At 43.4% G+C, this 23,393-nt stretch overlaps 1 protein-coding gene across 1 annotated transcript; it reads right to left on the bottom strand.

Annotated features, from left to right (window-relative positions):
- Positions 1-876: 876 nt before the first annotated feature.
- LOC147638079 (putative transcriptional regulator SLK3) lies at positions 877-22,965 on the bottom strand. The gene is made up of 11 exons (XM_086797965.1): positions 22,791-22,965; positions 21,434-21,922; positions 20,712-21,343; positions 18,022-18,153; positions 17,724-17,772; positions 17,415-17,629; positions 17,268-17,336; positions 17,066-17,166; positions 5,583-5,676; positions 5,300-5,369; positions 877-2,235 (listed from the first exon to the last, which is right to left on the bottom strand). The coding sequence occupies exons 2-11, from the start codon at positions 21,762-21,764 to the stop codon at positions 1,682-1,684; spliced, it is 2,247 nt and encodes a 748-aa protein (XP_086654091.1). The 5' UTR covers positions 21,765-21,922; positions 22,791-22,965; the 3' UTR covers positions 877-1,681.
- Positions 22,966-23,393: the final 428 nt, after the last annotated feature.

Genomic DNA, 23,393 nt, shown 5'->3' with positions numbered 1-23,393 from the left:
TTCACTTCTTAATGTCTTTTACATACCGCAACAATATGCGGGTTAAGTACTAGTATAATAATTATGGCGAAAGATATGAGGAATATGATGATAATGTGCGTTGAAAGATGTGCTACCTTTCAAGAAAGAACATCTACAAAACAAATTCAAAGAAACGTGCTAAAGATGATTATGCGTGTCGAAAGGTGTGCTACCTTTAATGAAAGAACATTAACCAAATTACGATGTCCTTATTAATGTCTCGATGACCATTAGGGTATTGCAGGTACTTGTTGGAGAGCAAGATACGGTAGTTGTTCTGATTTCACAAAGTTCTCAATAGATTGCCTTCAATAGTTTTAGGCTATTTCGGCAAATATGAAAAAATAACCTCCATTTCTATCGACCAAAGTCAATAAATGATGATAGACAGGTGAAATAAGAATAAGTGAATTGGTGTTTTGTGAATGTAGGGGACACGAGACATGAGAAGAACAAGAAGAGGGGCTTATTTCATGCATGCATGCTTCATTCAATATATGTCAGCATATTCCTATACCTAAGTGTGGCAACATAAGGATCCACTCTCAAGGAAGTGACAAAAGATTGTACACCAATGCAATTAGACTCTACTTAGCATTCAAACAAACTCTTGATACTTGTTGACAATGAACTATGAGCAACGGGGGCAAATTAAGTTCACATATATTATCCAAGTTTGTCTTTAAGATTAAGTTAGTCTCTCGTTATTGTATAATGTAGTAAAAACCTGGCAACTAGTTGCTAGGTAGGACTACATATTTAAAATTTGAACCTTAGGTAGGACTACATTTCTAAGCTTGTGTTCTAAAGAATTCGTATTCCTCTAGGCAGCCGAAGTACTCGCAAACAATTGATTGGTGCTGCCTTTGTGCCTCTGTGTTTGGCTTTTTGCTTTTCACTAGGTTTACGAAAGTGAAACAGTTGTTTAGGACAACAGACAAGGGAAGTGTTTTCACCTTTGGCCAACAATACAATTACAAGCAGGCAGAAAAGCTATGGAACCAAAATTGACTATCATCAAGACACCTCCACTCATCTCTCCACTCCATAAGGCTATCATACTCAGAGGGCAGATGCTTGCAAAATAGCCACCATAAACATACAGCTGGCCAGCTTGAGAATTAGGACCGCAAGATCCTGTAAGTAGGGTAGTTGCAAAGATAGCCACCATTACATAAAACTGGCAGCTGAAGTATGGCAATGGCCAAACACATACAAGGTGTCTCAAGGAAGCATCCTTCATAATGGTGGACAACTGCCATATTATTATGATAGATGGATGCCCCTCACAAGTTTTTCTTGGTATTTTGGAGCCCAAAGTTCCTGTGCTTACTTCCAATAGATTGTACTTTCTGAATCACTGTTGGCACCAAGGCCCGGGACTCGTTTAATGATGTCACCTTTCATATGCATTTTCTGTTGTCAAGCAAGTGGAGCCAGATTTAGCTTGCTGCCATGAATGCCACTATCGCCCATGTGGGAAAACATTATTGCCCGCATGTCTCAAGGCAACATTCACCCCTCTTCCACACCCCATGTTTGCTAAGCACAGAGTTGCCTCCCATGCCACCAACATTGATGCTGATGTCGGTATTGTTCAGTCCTGAGTCCTGACAGACCCCTGCCAACGCCAGACGCCATCCCCTCCTCAGGCTTTTTGTTAATCTATGTTCCCAGGGTTTCTTTTCTGGAAGACTTGTGCAGCCCTTGACTGGGTATTCATCATTTCTTGAAGAAAATGTTGCACTGCAATGTTATTATTTCGATTGTTGCTAGATTGGATCTGAGGCTGCTGCAGTGAATTCCTGTTTCCAGAGTTGGCTGCGAGAGGGTTCTGGAAAGCGGTAACAGGTGGTTGACCATTTGTAGTCAATGAAGACACACAAGTCTGGTAAGAAGAAAGGGAACTGGTTGGTGAGGCCTGTAAAGTGTTCACTAGAGAACCACCACCAGCACATGCAGTTGGCGGTCGCATGAAGGAGGGATCAATCTGTGCAGAACTTTGGAGAGAATCAGAGGTCTGCCGAAGCAAATTCATACGGTCACTAACTGGCCTGCTTAAAGTATTTCCCAAATCATTCATATTTGATTGCAAGGGATAGGGGGTTGGATTCTGTTCAGTCACAAGCGGATCCATTCCCATGAAGTCACTCTGCCTGAGAAAGCTTGGAACTTCTGCAGATAATCTTCGAAAAGGATACTTTGACAGGCTTTCTGGAATATGGAAACAAATATTAGCTTTTCAAAGCCAAGCTCAAATATCACAGTAGCTATTAATGATGTCATTAATGCAAGAACGGAATGAAGAGAAACAGATCAAAGTATGACCAAAAAAAAGGAAATTAGCAAGTTAATCAGCATTAATTATTGTTGATCTAACTTCTAAGCACTCTTCCGCAACACGTATTACATCGAATATTTGGGGTTGATCTTTAAACATAGCATTCAATTTTGACCTCTCTGGGGTCTCTTTCCATTGTTTGTGCAAGACATCTCACAAATGCAATCCAGGCTCAGTGTAGTCATTGTTCAATGCTTATGTTTCAGTTGTTTATTTGGGAGTTTTAAATACAGATCTATGCGTTAGTTTGCATGTAGGTGTCTTGCATGCAGTTAGAGTCTAGGTCTTGATAAGGTGGCTGGGTGTGTGCAAAGATACTAGCAACAACCCAGGGGATAAGGGGAGGTGTGTAGGCAAAAGGGCATCAGCTGTGGACAGCCCATTGGGCAGCCCAAGTAGGCGCCCAGGTGCCCAAAACAAGGCCCAAGGCTGGCCACCCAAATGTGAGCCTTTACAAGGGGCTTTTGAGCCATTTACCACCCACAACCATGGTCGTGTAGGACTGACCAGCCGGCCAACTGAAGCAAGCAGCTGACCAGCCCTCCAAACCTGTATGTAAACAGGGGCAGGGCTCTCTCATACCCATCTCATGATGGTGCAAGCACACCCCTTCTAGGCAGCCACAGGACAGCCCGATTGACAGCAACCACAAGCAAGCAATACACGGCAGCAACAAGACCACCAGAATCAACAGGCTCCCGGGCAGCCCGACGCGCGTCCACCAGTCGCGTGATCCCAAAAGGGGAAAAAGCACAGATCAGTCCAGTCCAGTTTCAGCCCCAATTGTACTCATTGCAGAAACACAGCAATAATGCAAATACACCAACCATGGCAGGGGCCCTTCAGTGCGTTATTGGGACCCTATCTGGTATAGGTGCAGTATCTTCTCTCTCTCTCTCCTCTAGGCTCTATTGCATTCAAGAGAGAAACTGTTTTATCTGCCGACTCATGAGTAAGATCCCTAAGCTTCTACAACTTACATTGAAATCAGAGCCCAACCTTTATTCAACTAGATTCACAGGCAGGTGGTTCCAGAGTGCAAACTAAGCGGCGAGTTCACCACCAAGCTTGACCAACCAGATACATGGGCACTCTACAGTGGGGCACAACAGCTAGTTTAGTTTTAGTGCATCAGCCTGAAGCGGTGCTGAGAAGAGCCGAAAAATGTTCTTTTACTGGATGGTTTATTGAGCGTCAAGCAGCAATCAAGAGCCACCCACTCTTTCGCTAGTAGTTGGTTTTACTGCACTCTGTGCAGACCATAGAACCTCCCAGTATGTACATGCAGGATGAGGAGATGGGACACACTGCACCAGTGGAAACATCTTTCTCAATGGAGATGCTCTCACAGACCCTAACAGCAGAGCCTACACCAGTAACTTCGGCCCAAGTTGAGACCACGATGAACAACAAGCAGCAATGCTAGATCACACCTAGACTGACTTCACGAGGAGCTTGCAGCCCCCCCCCCACCTATCCGCACCCCGTTGTCCTTCTGTCCGCACCTTGCCACAGCAGCCACTTGTCTGTTCGCCCAACCTTCCTCTCCCTTCCCTGTTCACGCCCCCACCACTCTTCTGTACACCATTCCTCTCGCTTCCCTGCCTGACCCATTCCTCTTGCTTTTCTGCCCAACTCGCCCTTCCTCAGTGACCTAGAACATAAACCCTAATCCTAGGCATGTCAGGACGTAACTACTCTCTCTCTCTCTCTCTCTCTCTCTCTCTCTCTCTCTCTGTGTGTGTATCAGATTCCTCATCATTCTCTTGCATGCGATTAACACGTGCCTTAATCATCATTAACACCTCTGCAACATACCGCAAACAGCACAAGACCTAGAACTAACTACATGCAAGATTCCTACATGCAAACTAACGCATGGATCTATTGCAAAGACCTATGCAAGCTGCAACACATGACCTGCGGGAAAGCCTAACGCAGACCTATATGATAAGCCCCTCTCGGGGTGCACCTAACACGAAAACTAGAAATAGGCTGACCTGATGCTATGATACCAATGTAATATGGGTCGCAGAATCATGCTTTGAATAGTGTTAATCAACAAGTTAATCAGATGATCAGGATTAATAGGAGTACGCTTCCACAAAGCATGTTACACTGAGTTACATAGTACATACACAAGAATTTCTCAACAAGTACAACCACACTTACAAACACCAATCCCCAATGCTCGATTTGCAATCAGTGTAAATTGCAGTACCTCGGGGTTGAGGTGGAGTGTTGTGAACCCCCCATGCCATGCCAGAGAGAGAGAGACTGAAGAACACAAATTTCTAGTTACTACTGCCTAGGCACACATCAAACAGCTGTCAAGACAGGTTACAGAGAAGCTTCTGCAGTTCCAGATATTCTTGGCGGGCTGCAGCCAACACAAAGTAGCAGCCATGGGCTCTTAATTTGCTCACATGCCCAATAATTGAACCCCTGCTCAAGGTTGGCTTAGGTCAATCATGACACTAGATTAGCCACAAACAAACAAGTGTGCACCAGCTGCACAAGTAGTGTAATACAACCTTTTTTGTATCACCATAAGCCTTACTTGGTCTCCAGAAGACTGTAATAGTCGCATCTCATCTCAAGATCTCTCTTCATCATTTGAATCTCTAGGTTTAATGACCTTCATAAAGAAGATTGTAAAAAATTGGCAGTTACAAAGATACTTGTCGGTTAAAACTTCAGTTCGTATCTTGTTGATATTCAGGTTGAAGCAACATTCTGATCATGTAGTCTTAGAAGACGAGGATACAAGAAAAAAATGATTAGCAATGCACCATAACCAATTGAAGCTAATTCCTAGGCAGTTAATGGACATCCAAAAATCGTGTTCCTAAAGTTATCACATGCCAACAGAAATTACAAGCGTTAAGCATTTCAAACTAAAATTACATGAGTGAGTGAATGTGCAGAGGTAGGTACCAATGGGGCCCAAGTTGTTCTCTCGACTAAAGTCTATTAGATCTTTCATGCTGTTCACGACTTCAGCTATCTGCAGAAGATTGAAAGCCTCAGGTTGTAATCAGAATTTTGTGAAAACAACACGAAAACTTTTTGGACTCAAAATCAAAAAGAAGGTTACCACAAAGATGGATGCAAGTAATAATAGAGCTTGCTTTGTTATAATCTTTATTAATCATCTCCATATCCTTGTACAACTTAGTTAATGCTACCAACGTGTAAGAAAAGCTTTCTCCAGACCTACCTGTATGCAGCGAACAAATCTCTTGGTAAAACCAAGCTCATTCACACAAGGTGGCTCCAAACTCTTGGTCAACTGGCGTGCACTTGAAAGAAACCTACACACACAAGTGTTCAGGGCATCAAATCATAGCCATACAATCTAACAAGGTGGCAAATATCCAAACCGACGTTTTTTTCCCCCAAAAAATCCTTTATTAGTCATTTTATTTAAAAAAACATCCACAAAGACCAAACTACAGAACTGCTCCAGAGTGGCGCCTAATATGTACATCCCTCGAAAGAGAGAAATAAAGAGGGGGGGCTTCCAATCTGGTTGGCCGCTCTCGGAGGGAGCCTACATAGGAGAGGCGAGCAGGTGGGCGGCCGGGCCGCGCAGGCCAGGGGCCTTTAGTGCCAAATTGGTTCGTCACCCCCTTGTGTGAGGAAGGGGCCCAGACTCCATGTGCATAGGAAAACAGCGCAGAATCCAAATTGCAAAGAAGGTGCTCCCAACGCCCCCACTGGGTGTGGATGATGTCTAACCGCATGGAGCAGATCATCTCCATGGGGTGGCGTTGGCGGGGGGGGGGGGGGGAGGCATGGGCATCAATAGCCTTATGGCATGCAGTAATGCTGCTAATTATCTCCCATCTCTGGGAGATTCCAAACCTTGGAATCCTCTGGATGACCGGGACTGAAGAGGCTCGAATGGCCAATATCCAAAATTGGGTGAGCTACAAGACAAGGCCAATGCTGTTCTCCTCATAGAGAAAAGCCACACCCTCCTTGGCAGCCCGAGCAATCAGACTCCAAGTGACAAAACGACGGAGGCTACTGGGCCCTAATGTTACATGCGGAAGCTCTGAGGTGCTTCTTTCAGCCCTAAACACCATCTTAGAACATGCTGATGCAAAAATGCAGACAGAAGAGAGAGAAGAGAGAGAGAGAGATGGCTGGAAATTCAGTATCTTCATACGGTACAAAAAGTTACATAGACTCTTGCAGCCATGGGCTGCCTTCCATGAAAAGGTAGTAACACCCAAAACAGTCCTAATCTAGACCCGCACCCAAAGGGGGAGTGAATGACTCTAACTACGAGCTTTAGTGCCCTTATATAGGCCCTTGAAGTGACTAGAGAGCTGGCCGACTGCTGGTCGGCCAGCCGACATGACATTTATTGCAAAATCACTTCACGACCTGCCCTTCTTGCAGCCGACAGCTCATCCTTGTCTTTCTCCTAGTCCAACCCTTGCCAAATCTGCACTTCATGCTCCAAAATCCTTGGTTCTAGTCTCTTTTTCTGGCTGCCCCTTCAGGACTAGCTTCAGGACATGTCCATGGGACCTTTGCACATGACATCCCCCTTTGCGAAACTTGATGACGGGATTCTAACCTGTTCTTGGATGACTGTCGTCATCCCATTCTGTTCCCGGAGTCCCTCTGTCATCCCATCCATCTCTGGCAACCCTTTTCACTAAAAACCCGGCCCGGTCTCCAAAACCACCCAAACTCTGAATAAGATCTATGCATTTGTTCCATCCAGTCCCCAATCCGTTCCTGCCCTTTCTCTGAACACTGTCTTGGTCTTAATTCCTGAGAAATGAGTCTGGCACTCACTCCACCGCTTGGAGGATCATCCTCCCTTGGAACCGTTGCCCGAAAACCTTTCCTGGCTCACAGGACTGCCATCCCCTTTGGGCTTTGTGGAACACCACCAACCAACCTCCTGGGAGCTCCCGGTCTTGTGTTCCTTGCCTTGGGCTTCGTACCTGTGCACTTTCCTGTACCTTGGACCTGCAGTGTGCACACCTTCATATGGGACTGAATCAGCGTTTAGCCTTGCTAAGCCTCATGCTCTGATACCAATGTTACATGCGGAAGCTCTGAGGTGCTTCTTTCAGCCCTAAACACCATCTTAGAACATGCTGATGCAAAAACGCAGACAAAAGAGAGAGAAGAGAGAGAGAGAGAGAGAGATGGCTAGAAATTCAGTATCTTCATATGGTACAAAAAGGTACATAGATTCTTGCAGCCATGGGCTGCCTTGCATGAAAAGGTAGAAACACCCAAAACAGTCCTAATCTAGACCCACACCCAAAGGGGGAGTGAATGACTCTAACTACGAGCTTTAGTGCCCTTATATAGGCCCTTGAAGTGACTAGAGAGCAGTCGGCCAGCCGACAGGACATTTATTGCAAAATCACTTCACCACCTGCCGTTCTTGCAGCCGACAGCTCATCCTTGTCTTTCTCCTAGTCCAACCCTTGCCAAATCTACACTTCATGCTCCAAAATCAAAATCCCTAGTTCTAGTCTCTTTTTCTGGCTGCCCCTTCAGGACTAGCTTTAGGACATGTCCATGGGCAAAACCTTTGCACATGACACCTAATATGAGAAGCTTGAGGAATCCTCCACAAAACCTGCCGTGCCTTTCGGCAAAGGCCCAAAGGCATTGTCATTGAGTCTCCTCATGGGAGTTGCATCCGCTGCACAGTGATGGATGCCCCAGCAAGTGCCAACAGCAAGGATATATGTCACCATTTGGCCACCCAATTGGACCACCCGTGCTTTCTCATTATGTATGTGCATTTGATTGGCGCCCACAACATTTGCATATGTCAGGGATTGATGCCACTCATGTGTTACCGTGGACTTGGCTTTCCGCTGGGACTTGTGCCTCTAAGAACATGCCTGGAAATGCCTAGAGGATTGGTGTTCGATTGGGTCTGGTACCTCGTGCACTTACTTGGAACACGCCTATTTTGGTACAATCTCATGAACAAGGATTGTCCATACCAATGCTACATTGCATACCATCTTTATGTGCTTGCCTACAAATTGAATTTGCATGTTGTTTTCATGCATACTTGACCAATGTGTAGTTCAGGGTAAGGCGACGCCCGCTCGTGAACCGTGAGTGTGAAACTATCTGCTGAAATGGTTATGTGACATGTGACAAGTAGTAAGTATCGGTCAAAACCAAGCCTTAGAATATAAAATTCATTTATAAGTACACAATTTATTAAGTTTTGGGCAACCAAGAGTAACTTGTAAATTATGACCAGCCATATGTTCGCACACACTAATGTACAGAGATAGACAAAGCTCAATGCCCACTGCCAAGACCTTATCCCCTTTGTTCAAAGAGATCAACCAGCCATGTGTCCTTCCCAACTTGCGTCACAAGTCACTTGTCCTCTCTACCTGACACCCAAGGTGGACATCTCATCATCTCTTTTTCTTCTCTCTAGAAGTAAGCGCCATCCCTTCATGAGGCCTTATGGCTATATTTTCTACACTTTCTTCTTCTCAACTCCATATCCAAGCTTGCTAGTGTGTTTTCCAAGCTTCCAAGAGTGTTTCCACGTGGTATTCACTCTCCCTCACACTCCCAATGATTGAAGTAGGTGCCTCCCTTCATGAGGCCTTAAGGCTGTATTTTTTGCACTTTCTCCTTCCCAACTCCATATCCAAGCTTGCTAGTATGTTTTCCAAGCTTCCAAGAGTGTTTCCAGGTGGTATCCACTCTCCCACACACTCCTAATGACTGAAATTCACAAAATAACCCTTATATTTGCTGTAATTTCTAGCCTTTTGGCTGAAAACCCTAATTTCAGCCTTCCTTTCTCAAGTTGAACCATAGGGGAGGCTTTCCCAGGGTTCCCTACATCCACTTGAAGACTTTTGTCACGAAGGATCGTGACAGATTGAAGATTACAACACTCAAAATGCTTCCAGCGCGAACACTTCCACTATTATCAACTCTACTTGCAGTTGGTAAGCTTTAATGCTCAATTATGAAAGTAGGTAGCAGGAGGGAGGAGCAGGACTCCATGTTCACATACCCTGTGTAGTGTTCTCTTGTCCTACGTGCTCTCTTGCAAATTGTTTCAACCATGTGTTGGTGGAGCAATAGAGAGCGGATGGTAGGGAACATGGAGACTTGAGAGGGTAGTGTGAGTTGTAGATCTTCACCGATAACCATATTGTTTGCAATCCTGTATACATATGTATTGGTATGGAAATCTAGTCAGAAATGCCCATGACACTATGTACTTAATTCTTCCAAGATTAATATCTCTATTTGAGGGAGGGGCCGGCCGTTCCGGCTCATTATGCGTCTCTTATCAATTCAACAAATTACATCTTGTATTGTGCATGTTGTCCATTCAATCTTGGTATATTTAAGTGTATTGATTAGCATCGTGTTCAACCAAGCATTCCACACACAAAGCGGTGGAATTACAAAAGAATGTGCCAACAGCCAAAGAAAGAGAGTAACCATCGGAGGACAGAAGCTATCCCATGGCATGTGCCAATAATCCATAAGGAAATCAGAGAATAAGCCCTCAGTCTACCTGTGAGAAGCTGCCATCATGGTACCATGATGAACCATCTAGCTCTTGCAAGAGAATGTGCCAACCCAAGCGGGCCAAGCATCAAGAAAAGGGGATACCAAGGATCTCCAGACGACACGTCGAGGCCCTCCAATGCCACCCTCTCGGGTCCAGCTCTCCCACAGCCAAACTCGCCAAGGCAGATCATCAACCACCTTGGTCCTTCACAAAGGCACAATCAATATGCCATGGATGGTCAAAAAAGCCCACTATCTTCACCAGTTGGCAGCGTGAGGAGTACTCATTTATGAGTTCGAGCTGCAAAATCAATGATGCCCAGACCCCCTTTGTGGAGGGGTTGGACAATAGCACACCAAGCCACCTTGGCCTTGGCTGGACACAACAAGAAGTTACGGATGAGCCTCTGAACCTAGATGATGCAGAATCGAGGGACAGTCCAACAGGACATGATGAACCACATAGTAGCTAGTGGAGCCTGGTTTTTATTGTCAGATTGCCACAAACCAACATAGGACATGATGCCATCTGGGTGGTGGTACACACGCTGACAAAGATAGTGAGGTTTTTACCAACAAGGACAACCATGAGAACAACTCAATTGGCACAACACTTTGTTGGGAAACTTTTTAGATTGTATGGTCTACCTTGTGTCGTAGTAAGTGATGCGGACTTCTGGACACTTCTAGAAGCTAGTTTCCAAGAATTGGAGACTATGGTGAGTTTGAGTTTCTCTGGTCATACTAAGTCCGATGGGCCGACAGAGAGGGTGGAGCCAGGTTTTGGAGGATACCCCTTGTGCATGTGCACCCTAAAATCACTTTGTTACAAGAGCTTACTCCTGCCATGGACATGGCGGATCACGGGCAATCAGAAGTCTTGCTAAGGGTCCCTTAAGTCCCTAGCTCGGAGGTGGTTGCGGATGTGACCTACAATTGGGTAGTGAGGTTGCTTGTGCCCTTCCATGTTGTTTGTACTAACCTTGTTTGATCTGTGAATTAGGGTTGAATCGGATCTTATGTAAGCCCAGGGAGGCGTGCAGTGACAGACTCAACTACGTGTCCAAGAGATAAAAATATAAAGAGAGAGAGGGGAGAGAGAAAAGGGAATGGGGATCTTGCACAGTACACCACATTGAGCGGGGAACAGGCCCCGCCCCAGGATGTCGATGTAGATGTCGATGTCAACGTACAAGATCTCTGATGTCGAGCACACCACGAGCATGACCCACATGTAAAGCTTTTATAGCTTTATTAACATGATTAAGACGACTTAATTAATAGACATAAGACAAATGCTGCAAGAAAGATTGAGTTGTTTGCATTGAGACAGGGGCCTTTCTTAAATAGAGGCCGAAAGGGTACAAGTGAAGAGACACATCCCTGGGAAGGGGTGTGGCTCTCGAGTCAACGGTTATGTCCTTTGGACTTAGGGGTGTGTCTTTTAATGAATAGACATGTCCTTTGATAGTGACCCATGTGTGAGGGTGTGATCCTTCACAGGTGTCCTTTCAGTTAATAAGAAATTAAGGAGTAATTAAGGAGAGATTAAGAGAGTTAGTCACAATCGTGACATTCCCTCCCACTTAAAATAAGACTCCGGCTAAGAAGAGATGGTTGTCTTTGAAAGAATTCCCGAAGAAGTTCTAGATATTCCTGTAAGTCTTCATCACTTTGCCAAGTAGAGTCGGAATCATCAAGATCTCGCCATTTAACCAAAAATTTTGTAGTGAGTTTATGTCGTGTTTCTTTCTGTCTGACATCAAGAATTATTAAGAGTATGCGTTCATCTTCGATTTCTGGAACATAATCCAAATGATCTGAAACTGGAAAATCACCGTCCACAAACTTCTTGAGCCAAGAAATGTGGAAAGTTGGATGAATTCTACCCCAAGAAGGTGGTAACTCCAACTTATAACTGAGAGATGAGTTCTTCTTAATACTACGAAAGGGTCCATAATATCTTGGGCGAAGCTTTGGGAAAACTGATTTCACTGTCTTGTATCGATGAGGGACAATATATAATAATACCAAGTCTCCTTCTTGAAATTCAATGTGACGACGATGCTTATTAGCTGTGCGTTGATATTGCTCTTGGATGCTGATCATCTTATCCTTAATCTGTAATAGAATATCTTGCATTTCCTGAATGAGGTGGTATGCTAAAGCCACTTTATGTTGAAGGACAAAGTTGGCAGGAATAAGGGGTGTATGGCCATAAGCTGCTTGAAAAGGTGTCATTCCAATAGCTGAATGATAAGAATTATTATAAGCAAATTCTACCAAAGGTAAATATTCTTCCCATGAAGCTAATCGAGACTGAACATAATGTCGCAGCATTTCTTCCAGAATCTGATTAACTCGTTCCGTTTGTCCATCTGTCTGAGGATGATACGCAGAGCTAAAGAGTAAATTTGTACCAAGAGACTTGAATATCGAAGTCCAAAAATGTCCTGTAAACTTTGGATCTCGATCCGAAACTATAGATTTTGGCAATACATGAAGTTTGAAGATATACTGTATAAACAGTACTGCAATATCTGAAGCTTGGACTGCTTTCTTGCACGGGATGAAATGTGCCATTTTAGAAAATCTATCAACCACCACAAGAATCTGTGTATTGCCTTTAGAAGAACGTGGCAATGAAGTGATAAAATCCAAACTAACACTTTCCCAACGTTCATTGGGAACTGGAAGTGGTTGAAGAAGACCAGCTGGAACTTGTCTGCTAGCTTTCATACATTGGCATTAGAGACACGCTGTAACAAACTTAATAACATCTTGCTTCATTTGAGGCCAATAGTATGTAGCTATCAAAAGACGATAAGTCTTGTTGATGCCTGGGTGTGCAACATAAGTGACCTCGTGATGTTCTTTCACCAATACTCTTTGAACATGAGTATCATGAGGTACACATGATAATATAATAAACCATCCACTATTGTATATGCTCCATAAATCTCTAAGTCGGAAGGAGTTGCATTCTGAGAATTGAGAATTCGAAATGCATTTCCAAAATCACGATCTTTTGAATAACGGTCCTTGAAACTTTGAGGTATATCCATTTCAACTGTAGAAATAGCTAAAAGACCGAAGCTGACAGCATACGACTGAGGGCATCCGCAACCACATTGGTAAGACAAGGAACATACTCAATTGTCATAAGAAAATTGGCTAAGAATTCGACCCAACGTGCTTGCCTAGTATTCATAACTGGCTGCGTGAAGATATATTTCAAAGAATGATGATCTGTTTTCACCACTGAATCCGCACCAAGGAGATAATGTTTCCATGCTCAATAGGCATGAACAATAGCTAAAAATTCCTTGTCATATACACGATATCTTCCTTGAATTGCAGAGTGCTTATAACTGTCAAACGCAATAGCACGTCCTTGTTGCATTAAGACGGCACCAGTGGCAATATCGGAAGCATCCGTGTAAACATCAAAGGGGAGAGTAGGGTCTGGAATAGCCATGACAGGAGTTGTTGTCAAAGCTGTCTTTAAATTTTCAAAAGCTTGTGTTGCGGCTTCAGTCCATTGGAATGCAGGAGCGGACTTTAGAGGATCGGTAAGAGGAGCAGCTATTTCGGAAAATCGATGAACCTTTGTGTGATAGAAGTTGGCAAGTCCCAGAAAAGAACGAACATCATGAATGTTTGTGGGAGTTGGCCAATTGACAATAACTTGTATTTTCTTTGGATCCACGGAAATTCCATCTACTGAAACAACATGTCTAAGGTATTCCAAGGATGTCTTGAAGAATTCACTTTTGCCTGGATTAATATAAAGAGCATTGTCTCGAAGCACCTGGAAAACGATCTTAAGATGTGCCTTGTGGTCTTCCATATAACGACTGAACACCAAGATGTCGTCAAGATAAATAATGACGAACTTGTCCAAAAAAGGACGAAAAAGATCATTCATCAGACTCATAAATGTTGCAGGGGCATTGGTTAACCCGAATGGCATGACCAAGTACTCGTAATGACCATATTTTGTGCGAAAAGCTGTCTTATATTCATCACCTTCGCGAATGCGAATTTGATGATATCCAGACTTAAGATCAATTTTGGAGAAGACTTTTGCATGGAGCAATTGATCAAACAATTCATCAATGCGTGGAAGAGGATACTTATTCTTGATAGTTAACTTATTAAGGGCACGATAGTCGATGCAAAGACGCATAGACTTATCCTTCTTTTTCACCAAAAGCACTGGAGCTCCAAAAGGGCTTTTACTTGGTCGAATATGTCCTTTCTCCAAAAGTTCAGTAAGTTGCCGCTGTATCTCTTGGTTTTCCGTAAAAGAAACTCGATACGGAGCACGAGTAGGTGGAGCACTGCCAGGAAGAATATCAATAGCATGGTCGACTGGTCGACGAGGTGGGAGAACCGCAGGAAGCTCTTGAGAAAAAAGGTCCAAGTATGGAGCAAAGAAAGGTTGCCTGAGATACATCACCTTTGTATCTATGTCCTCAGGAGGGTCGTTGGCTGAATAGACCATTGTGCTGAGGAACAACCACTCTTGCGGACCCACCGTTTCACTTAAAGAGCTGAAAGGGTTGGTGTAGAAGGTTGGTCTCTTATTCCTTCGAGAGCCACAAGCATACCATTTTGAGCAAATTGTATAGAATGGTTCCGAAAACTGATCAGGGGATCATATTGATATAACCATTCTTGACTAAGAATCATATCATAATGTGCCAAATTCATGACTCGGAGGAGATGTTGATGTACAGGCTTCAGGGTGATGAGGCTCTGAGAGTTTTTGCTGTTGATGTGAGGAAGATGGATGAATGTCCTCAGAATAAGTGCAATATTCATGAAAGATGATGCTACACTCGGGGAGGATAGCGCCCAGATAAGGATGACGCCTGAGTATAAAACAATAATGATCCAGATCCTGTGCAGAAGTACAAACACGGATCACCCACACATCGAATTCTCGGAGGTGAAGTCGGTGTGGCTATCTGAATGCGGTAATGAGTGGGCTGGAAAAAAGGGGGACACACTCTCTGGAACAGGGGCTGGGACTAGTGGAGAAACATGGGTGAAGTCGGTGTGGCTATCTGAATGCGGTAATGAGTGGGCTGGAAAAAAGAGGGACACACTCTCTGGAACAGGGGCTGGGACTAGTGGAGAAACATGGGTAGGAGAGGGCACTATGGACTGAGAGGGTGTATCCTGTAAATAACTGAAGTCATAGGTTTCCTCTGCCATAAGCCGTCAGGGAAGAGGGTAGTGTGTGTCCACGTGATCGGAGAGGTGCTTTGATCCCATAAAAAGGAAAATTGGCTCCGAAGGAGTGGAGAGCCCGCAAAAGAATGAAATGGCGGGTTGCTGATATGTTAACACTCCACATTATGTGAAATGTGTATACTCAAGAAAATGGAAAGATCACACCTGAAGGAGGTTGCCATAATAAATAGTATTGCTGGAGAAGAAGCACCAAGGTAGTAGCCGTCAAGCCACGGAGAACACCAACTACACGTGGTTGGTCCAAACACCAACATAGACCGCAGGAGCCTAGCAATGAAGAAGGTTGCTTTCGAGGAAAGGAGGCGGCAGCAAGTTGGCACGCAGAAGACCAAGGCAGGCACCGTTTCGTAGGAACCCGTAAGGTAAGTTTATGGTTTGTTTTTTTTTTAATGCGCTGGTCGGCTGGCCGTTGGGTTCTCTTTTTTTTTTTCTCTAATGCGCTGGTCGGCTAGCCCTCTCTTTTTTTTTTTGTGCGCTGGTCGCTGGCCGGGTTTCTTTGCGCTGGCGGGTTGCCTTTCACTGGTCGTTGCCGTTGAGAGTTGGCTGCCGACTTGCTCACGTGGCTGGTTGAGGCCACGTGTATGAAAGGCTTAAGTATAAGCCTTAAATTATAAGGCTTTTTTTTGTGTGAAACGTCACGTTTTAAAAAAAACGTGAACCGTTGTCTTGTGAACAAGAAAGGTCGCACCCCTTGGCTTGGATAGCGATTCAGCCCGAAAGAATGCGCTCAAGACCTCTAGAGGAAAACGGGACAGCATGCTAGCACATTGATGCAACCCTAGTGTGAGTCTCTGCTTCCCATCGAATTTTTTTTTTTTTTATTTGAGAAAATTGAAAAAAAATGCTTAATCAAGCAAAATTGGCAAAATCGGGTAAAATTAAATGAGGCATTCTCTCTTGCTCTTCCATTCCACACTTGCTACACCCAATTTTAGGGTTTGGACGGGCTGATTTTAGGGTTAGGATTAGGACTGATTTTAGGGTTACGGTTAGGGTTTGGACATCTCACAGGACGGAAAAAGTTTGCTCTGATACCACTGTAAAGCTTTTATAGCTTTATTAACATGATTAAGACTTAATTAATAAACATAAGACAAATGCTGCAAGAAAGGTTGAGTTGTTTGCATTGAGACAGGGGCCTTTCTTAAATAGATGCCGAAAGGATACAAGTGAAGAGACACATCCCTGAAAGGGGTGTGGCTCTTGAGTCAACGGTTATGTCCTTTGGACTTAGGAGTGTGTCTTTTAATAAATAGACATGTCCTGTATAATCTTGAGAAAAGAATGTGCATTTGCGTGGTTGGGCGGAAGGAGAGACAAAAAGTCCTGCATCTACTCACGTTGTAAAGAAGAGCTGACAACAGTCCAAGAGTTGCTTATGTAGCTGCTGCATGGTGAGGGGCTGCCAAAAAGGAAACAGTTGTCTACACAATGATTTGGGCTGCAAAAGAGCTGTCCATAGAGATACAGCTGTTCGATAGGCTGCTTGCAAGGAAGTAGATATAGATCTAAAGTGGGGATAAGGTTGTACAAATGGCTGTTTCTTGTATATATGCTTGCAAGGTAGCAGATATAGATCTAAAGTGGGGCTGAGGCGGTACAAAAAGGCTGTTTCTTGTATGTACTATGGACACCAGGCAGAAGAGAAACAGGGCTGAACAAAAGCATTGGCACCTCTATATGCTACTTTTGTACATCTGAAAGGACTCGAAGAGGCTGAATGGTTGGCAAAATCCAAGTGAGCAAAGGCCGCATGTATGAACATGCAGGCGAGTAGAGCTCCATAACAGGCCATGAGCTTAAAGAGATCTCAGATCCATCATTAATGACAATAAGCAACATACTCACAAATAATTATACCCAGAAAAACTTTGTTAAAGACGTGCTTACACATTGCAGATGGCTTGAAGATCTTGGGCAGAGAGTCCACTTCCATTACTTTGTGCCATAACAGACTGGTATTTGGAAGTAAGTGTTACTAGTTGATTCACCTGCAAATGTAAGAGCCAGAACAAAACGTGAAGATTCAAGGTGGCAAGACTAGTGTGTTTTGTGAGGCGATCAAATTGCATTGCTTTGGTCAACACACAACCTGAGGAACAACAGTTCGACGGGGAAGGAGCTCCTCGTAACTCTTAGCGCAGAAATCCCAGGAGAGAATCTGGGAGAGTCCAAAATAAACTTCAGAAACCTATTTATTGTTTACGTCCAAATCAAAAATCCTTCAAGTACAGGTCACCTTCAGCTCCGCAGTGAATATGATTCTTAGCTGACCCTCCCAAACAACTCGAAGTTGCTCATAGACACTCTCTTGGGTAGCTTTATTATACTCCAAAACCATTAGTCCTGAGCTTAGTCTATATTCATGAGGAGGATCCACAAAGAGTAGTTCCTCCAGCTCCCCGTTGTCAAATTTGGTCTTCCAAAGTCTAGGCATAACCTCCAAAGTCGCTTCTGATACCAAAATGAGACAGAAATGAGAAATTATAACACAAACCAGTATGCTGCAACCAATAAATGAGTGATCTGTAAGTGAATACAGCCTTACCAAACCCACGACCAGGGCTTGAACCGCATATTTCGCAGCACCAAAGGTCCTGCACAAGTTAAGGCATGTTATATATCTTGAAGACTGTGCAACCAAAGTAAGGTAAAAGCATCAACTACCAGCATTTAGCCTTGAGACATGCATAATCCCACGTGTAAAATTGGTAAGATTGCATTTAAAAACTTTATTTAAGTCATAATCTACACAAGTATCAGAGAAAGCTTAAATAACAATCCTTCATGTAGCAACCATTTCCCCATCAACCAACGGCACTCATCACAGTCAAATGCAAACTGACCTGTGGGAAAACTCCATTTGACTGGCATCGGCCTCCTCCACCAGCACTGCATTGTGCGAGGCACCATCTTTTTCTAGAATGAGGAGCAAAAAATTCTGATATGAACTCTCGCCAAAAGCCGATATTGTTGTCCTGAATGTAAGCAAAGAAAATTTAGACAAAAACTTTGATCTGCATGAAGTTACTCAATTTCCAAAATTCGGATCAACATGTAAACCAAATGTAACAGGACACTTTTCTTCACAGCCTAATGCTCACAAGCTCTCTTGTTGTCTTTGATTATCAGAAAAAAAAATTGCTCTAGCTTTTGAAAATTGTTTACAAACCAGCTAAACACTACGATGAAGTTCGTTTTTGTTATCCCTGTTGTCATGTGCACACACATGGACAAGGCTGATCCAAGCTAATCCCTGATTTGGGCAGCAGATAAACATAGGTTTTTGGCACTAGCAAGGCTCAGAATTATGCCAAAGAAGCCCTATCTGGTCTGTACAACAGTCGGCCATGAGGACCGGAGCATACATATATATATATACATATATATATATATGTACATATATATATATATATGGGTATGTCCTCTTTTGCTGGCCGACAGCAAGTTGGCCTGTTGCTAGGGCACAGAAGGTCCTATATAAAGGCTAGGCCAGCATTTAGTCTTTTCATCTGACCCCCTCTTTGGGGCAGGTTAAGAGTCAGTCCCTTAGGTTTTAGGTTACTCCTTTTGGAAGGCCAAAGGCCACAGAATCTGTACAGCTTTTTGTACCATATGAATATACTGAATACACAGCCATCTCTCTCTGCTCTCTTTCTATTTGTGTTTTGCATCAGGATGTTCCATCTCAGTGTTTAGGGCTGAAAGAAGACACAGAGCTTCCCTTCATGTAACCTGTGATGAGCATTTGACAATACACAGCCTTTCTAGCTATCCCAAAATGTTTAGAGAAATGTTCAGAGATTAGGAAACCCAAAGAATTTGTAGGCCGCCTCATGAATACTTCCAAATTTTACCAAGATGCATGTATTCATACAAATCAAAGCTTGAACATCAATAAGCACGAAAGCAATACTCAATGAAGTATGCACTCCAGAGGATAAGCAAGTCAGGTAAGTTGAGGACACTGATTGGAGAACTCAAAACAAAAAATTTACCGCTACATTATTCAGGGTAAGCATGAGTAACCATCTAGAGGTCTTCTAAAGAAGGTCAAGTCAAGTAGCTTGAAGACATTCTATAAAAAGTTATCGATGATTGATAAACTAAGTTGCTCACTCTAAATTAGGAGCTTCCAAAGTCCTCTAAAGGTAATGCAAGAATATGCCTCTGGCCTACCAAGGAAACACAAGCTGAATCCCAGAACTACGTTGGGGATAGAAGCAAAATCTATCAATTTCATAGTAACCCCATGATTGGCAGAAGCCCCAACCTATAGTGAATTGAATAAAAATGTAGTGAAGGGAAGGTCCACAAAAGCTCACTGAGGAAAAACAATTTCAATTGCATAGAACATATATTTGATGTAATATAGTGGAAATGGCATGGAGACCACGTGCTCATGATTTCATGAATATTCATTATGTCTTTTCTTTGTCCTATTTGAGGATCATGCTGATACTATAATTCCAATTATCATGCAGTTCCACCATTTTTGGACACAAGAGTGATGTGTGGAACTGACTACTCAGGTAAGGGCCCACGATACTACATCAACTGAAGTTCACTTTGATTTTGTCAACTTAAGTTTACATGAGAAAATATATTTAACAACGTTGAATTCATGAAAATCCACCCACATAGGATCTTCAATGGCAACACAAGCAGAACCCTCTTTCTTTTTGCTTCAAATCAGTATGGTAAGCAACATGAAGTTGGGTATCCTAAGATGCTCACATCACCAGCATTAGAAAATCCTTGCATAACAAAATGCAGTTCTTTACGAGGCCTTGTGACGAAGCTGCAAGCTATTCTTCTTAGTAAACAAACACCAACACTGTGAACCACTACTCTTCATCTGTGAGGCAATACCTTTATCCTCACACATAAAACAGGTGACAGAATATCAAACGGTTTGAATCTCCCCGTGGCATGTGGCTATTGATTACTGTTCCTCGTAAGTCCAAACATGCTGAGCACATGTTTGTAAAACAAATCCACTGAGTCACTTCCTGTACAAGTTTAGCTAGGGACAAAGGCCCAACTGTATGCTTGTGCCATTAGCATCTATACATAATTACCTGTAAATCCTTTCAAGACTAATACAACAAAAATCTGTCCTCTATTCTTTCCACAGTGTTTGAATCATGCATCATCTTGGAACTAAAGAATTCCCCTGGTTTGAATAGAATTTTGAAATTCTAAGCCATTAAAAGAAGTGCAAATTAGAATAACACAAAAACACAAACTATAAACATCACTAGCACAAATATAATCTAGTTGACCCACTAAATCACTTGCGTGCACAACTTTTTTGGACAATGTTCGCAAAAAACTATGCCATGCAATATAAACCGATGCTGTGGGCAGTAAATCACTTGCATGAACAACTTTATAACTATAAACCAATGCTGCTGGCACAGAATAGATGAAACGATCATACAAACCAAGGAAGGATCAACAACTGTTTAAAACTGTAGATGGGTGAAAAATAGCAACTCTAATTCTGTTATCAATGAAAGTTGGTTCAACGTACTGCTGGGCGCATCCTTTGATGGTGCATATACTGCATCAAGCGCCGTGAACATGATCCTAAAGAAGCATTTTCAGGTTGCTTAGTCAGTCGTCCAGCAATTTGGAGTTGCAGCTGTTGTAAATGATGTTGCTGCTGCAAAACATGCAAGCGCTGCATTTGTGGTTGTAGCATACACATCTGCTCTTGCTGCAAAAGGCGCTGCTGTAAAAGTTGAGCCTGAACATGCTGAGGCTGCTGCTGTAAAACATCGTGCCTTTGAAGTTGTGCTGGTAGAAGTGAATTTGACCTCTGAAATCTGTTTTGCAGAGCCTGCTGCTGCAAGAAGTCATTCTGCATCGCTTTGGCAGCTGACATAGAGGCATGCAACTGTGCCAACTGCTGCTCTTTGTTATGAAATTCTTGCCCTAGTCCTGTCAAACCTTGCCCTTTAAGTTGGTGCACCAACCGCACACCAACATTTGGACTTACTCCCTGTCGAGTAATGCCAAAGTTGTTCACATCATACTGCAAGCCAACCTTTGCCAGTTCCTCACCACTTGGCATAGGCTGATATCCTGTTTCGGATTTAAATAGCTTGGTTGGATGTACACTGGGATCTCGGTATGCCTCTAGCCTAGTAATAGGCGTCACCCCTGAATGAGACAAGGATGAATTACCTAAACCTGAAGAACCCGGAAAGTTCACATTGCTAGATGAAAATGACAAGGGTGATGTAGGCAAACCCATAGAAGCTGCTCCTGTAGATGTCACAGAATCTGCCTTCCTGTTCATACTCTGCTGTAGGGTTGAGTTCCCTGAGATAAGGGAGTTTCCCCCTGTAGTAAGAGAGCTGGCACTTGTTGCACTAGGCTTAGCTGAGCTGAGCAGTAATTGGTTGCCCTCTTCAATTCCAGTAACAGGATTCAGACTAGCTGATATGGACAGACCGTCACAGCAGTTGGAGAAGAACTGGAGAACTTGGGAGCACCCAGATAAATTGGATGACTGATCAGACTGAGAAGACGTTCCCTCTGCTTTGAGGGGTGTGTTGCAGTCATCTTGAGAAGCCACCATTGAGCTCAAAGGTGGCTTTGATTGAGCTCCTATCACCAAAGAACAGCCACCAGAATGCAGGGCCGGCTGGTGGCCAGGCCCTGATTGCTGCTCAGAGGCCAGCCTGGCTATCTCCTTGCACTTCAAGTCTGGCTTATCCACCAACAATTGCACAAATGCTGAAAAGCAGAAGTTTCTTTGATAGATTAAACAATGAGCAAACTTCACACACTGCTATGCAAACCAAAATATTAAGAATAATAATAATAAATGACAGATTAATGGTTTTGGCATTGGTTCCCAAGAAAAACCAGTCTCCTTGAGGGCAAGAGCAAAGTCCACTCTGTGAGGCTGAATTCTGATCAAAGCAGATGCCAAGCTTTATCCTCGATTCCATTGATTTCTGTGTGGTTAGAGCACCAGGAGAATCATCGGATCATCAAGGGACTGACTTTGAAAGACTGCATACTGAGCAAAGCACAGACTGCCAGGCATTGTTCATGATGCCATGCGTTTAAAATGATGACCAGGCATTTGGTTTCCCCCATGTCAATTGTTCAGAGATCCCTAATATTGCCTGTTAGGCTACCAAACAGCATTTCTGCTCCATTCTTTGGAGATAAGAAAAACGAGTCTAATATCCTGTGAGTTCGACTGAGCTAATAAAAAAGGCGACAATTTTCCACTGTGTGCGATTACCTTCTAGAACAGTGTGTCATGCAACAAGGAACTGTTTTGTCTGCTTCCACTAGTAAATCTCTTTCCTTCCAAGCGTTTCCACCACTGACTGCCACCACCACCGTAGTTCATTCTAAACTTAGCACGTAAGCGTTCAAAGCCCTAGCTTCTATACAGAAAGCCAAACTCAGCACTGGCATCGTATTCCTGCGCAATTTTCTGAGACTTCCCCAGCTTTGAGTAGAGGTCAAGATTTTCCTGTGCAGTTCTCCCTTCCAGATATAGGCAAGATATTGATAGAAAAGAAGCCAATACGGTATGAAAGAAGAGGCGGTGAGCCACAACAGGAAAAAAGAGCAGATTACGAACCTTGTAGTTGGCAGTTTCGGTTGCAAGGGAGGATATGCTGTTCCAAGCTTTCTCTGCAGATGAGATAAGGGTAAGGGTTAGGATTTCGAACAGAGATTATTAGTAAGGCAGCAGCTCCAGATAGTGTTCTCAAGCTGCGAAGTCGTAATGAAAGAGAGGGAGGGAGGGATGTTCTAAACTTAAAAATACATTAAAAATCGAATGCGTGAAAATAGTCATGGACTCCACGCCATCATTAAATCCACTTTATTAACGACGGACTCCACGCTCTTATCCAATTGACATGAAATGGCAAATAATGACCTCGGATGCCATGCTCCCCTCCAATCGACTTAAATATGGGACTTCAATAATACCTTTACCTTTAAATTGAAACTAGTCTTGGACTTGGGTTCCCTCTCTATAACCATCTCTTTCTCTCTCTCTCTCTCACACGGTCACATGCACATGACCCTCTCCCTCTCTCTCTCTCTCTCTCTCATGCACACACTCAAATGTTGAAACTCTCTCTCTCTCTCACACACACACACACACGTGCGTGCAGTGTCTTGATCGTGCACGTGTCTGTGTGTATGGTGTGAGTGTGTGTATGTTTGTGTTTAT

Source organism: Cibotium barometz, chromosome 5 (genome assembly GCF_041138505.1).
Source record: "Cibotium barometz isolate CiBa-2024 chromosome 5, ASM4113850v1, whole genome shotgun sequence".
In the NCBI taxonomy this organism is placed as follows: Eukaryota; Viridiplantae; Streptophyta; class Polypodiopsida; order Cyatheales; family Cibotiaceae; genus Cibotium; species Cibotium barometz.
The sequence above is the reverse complement of the archived record's forward strand: the minus strand, read 5'-3'. Positions and strand labels throughout refer to the sequence as shown.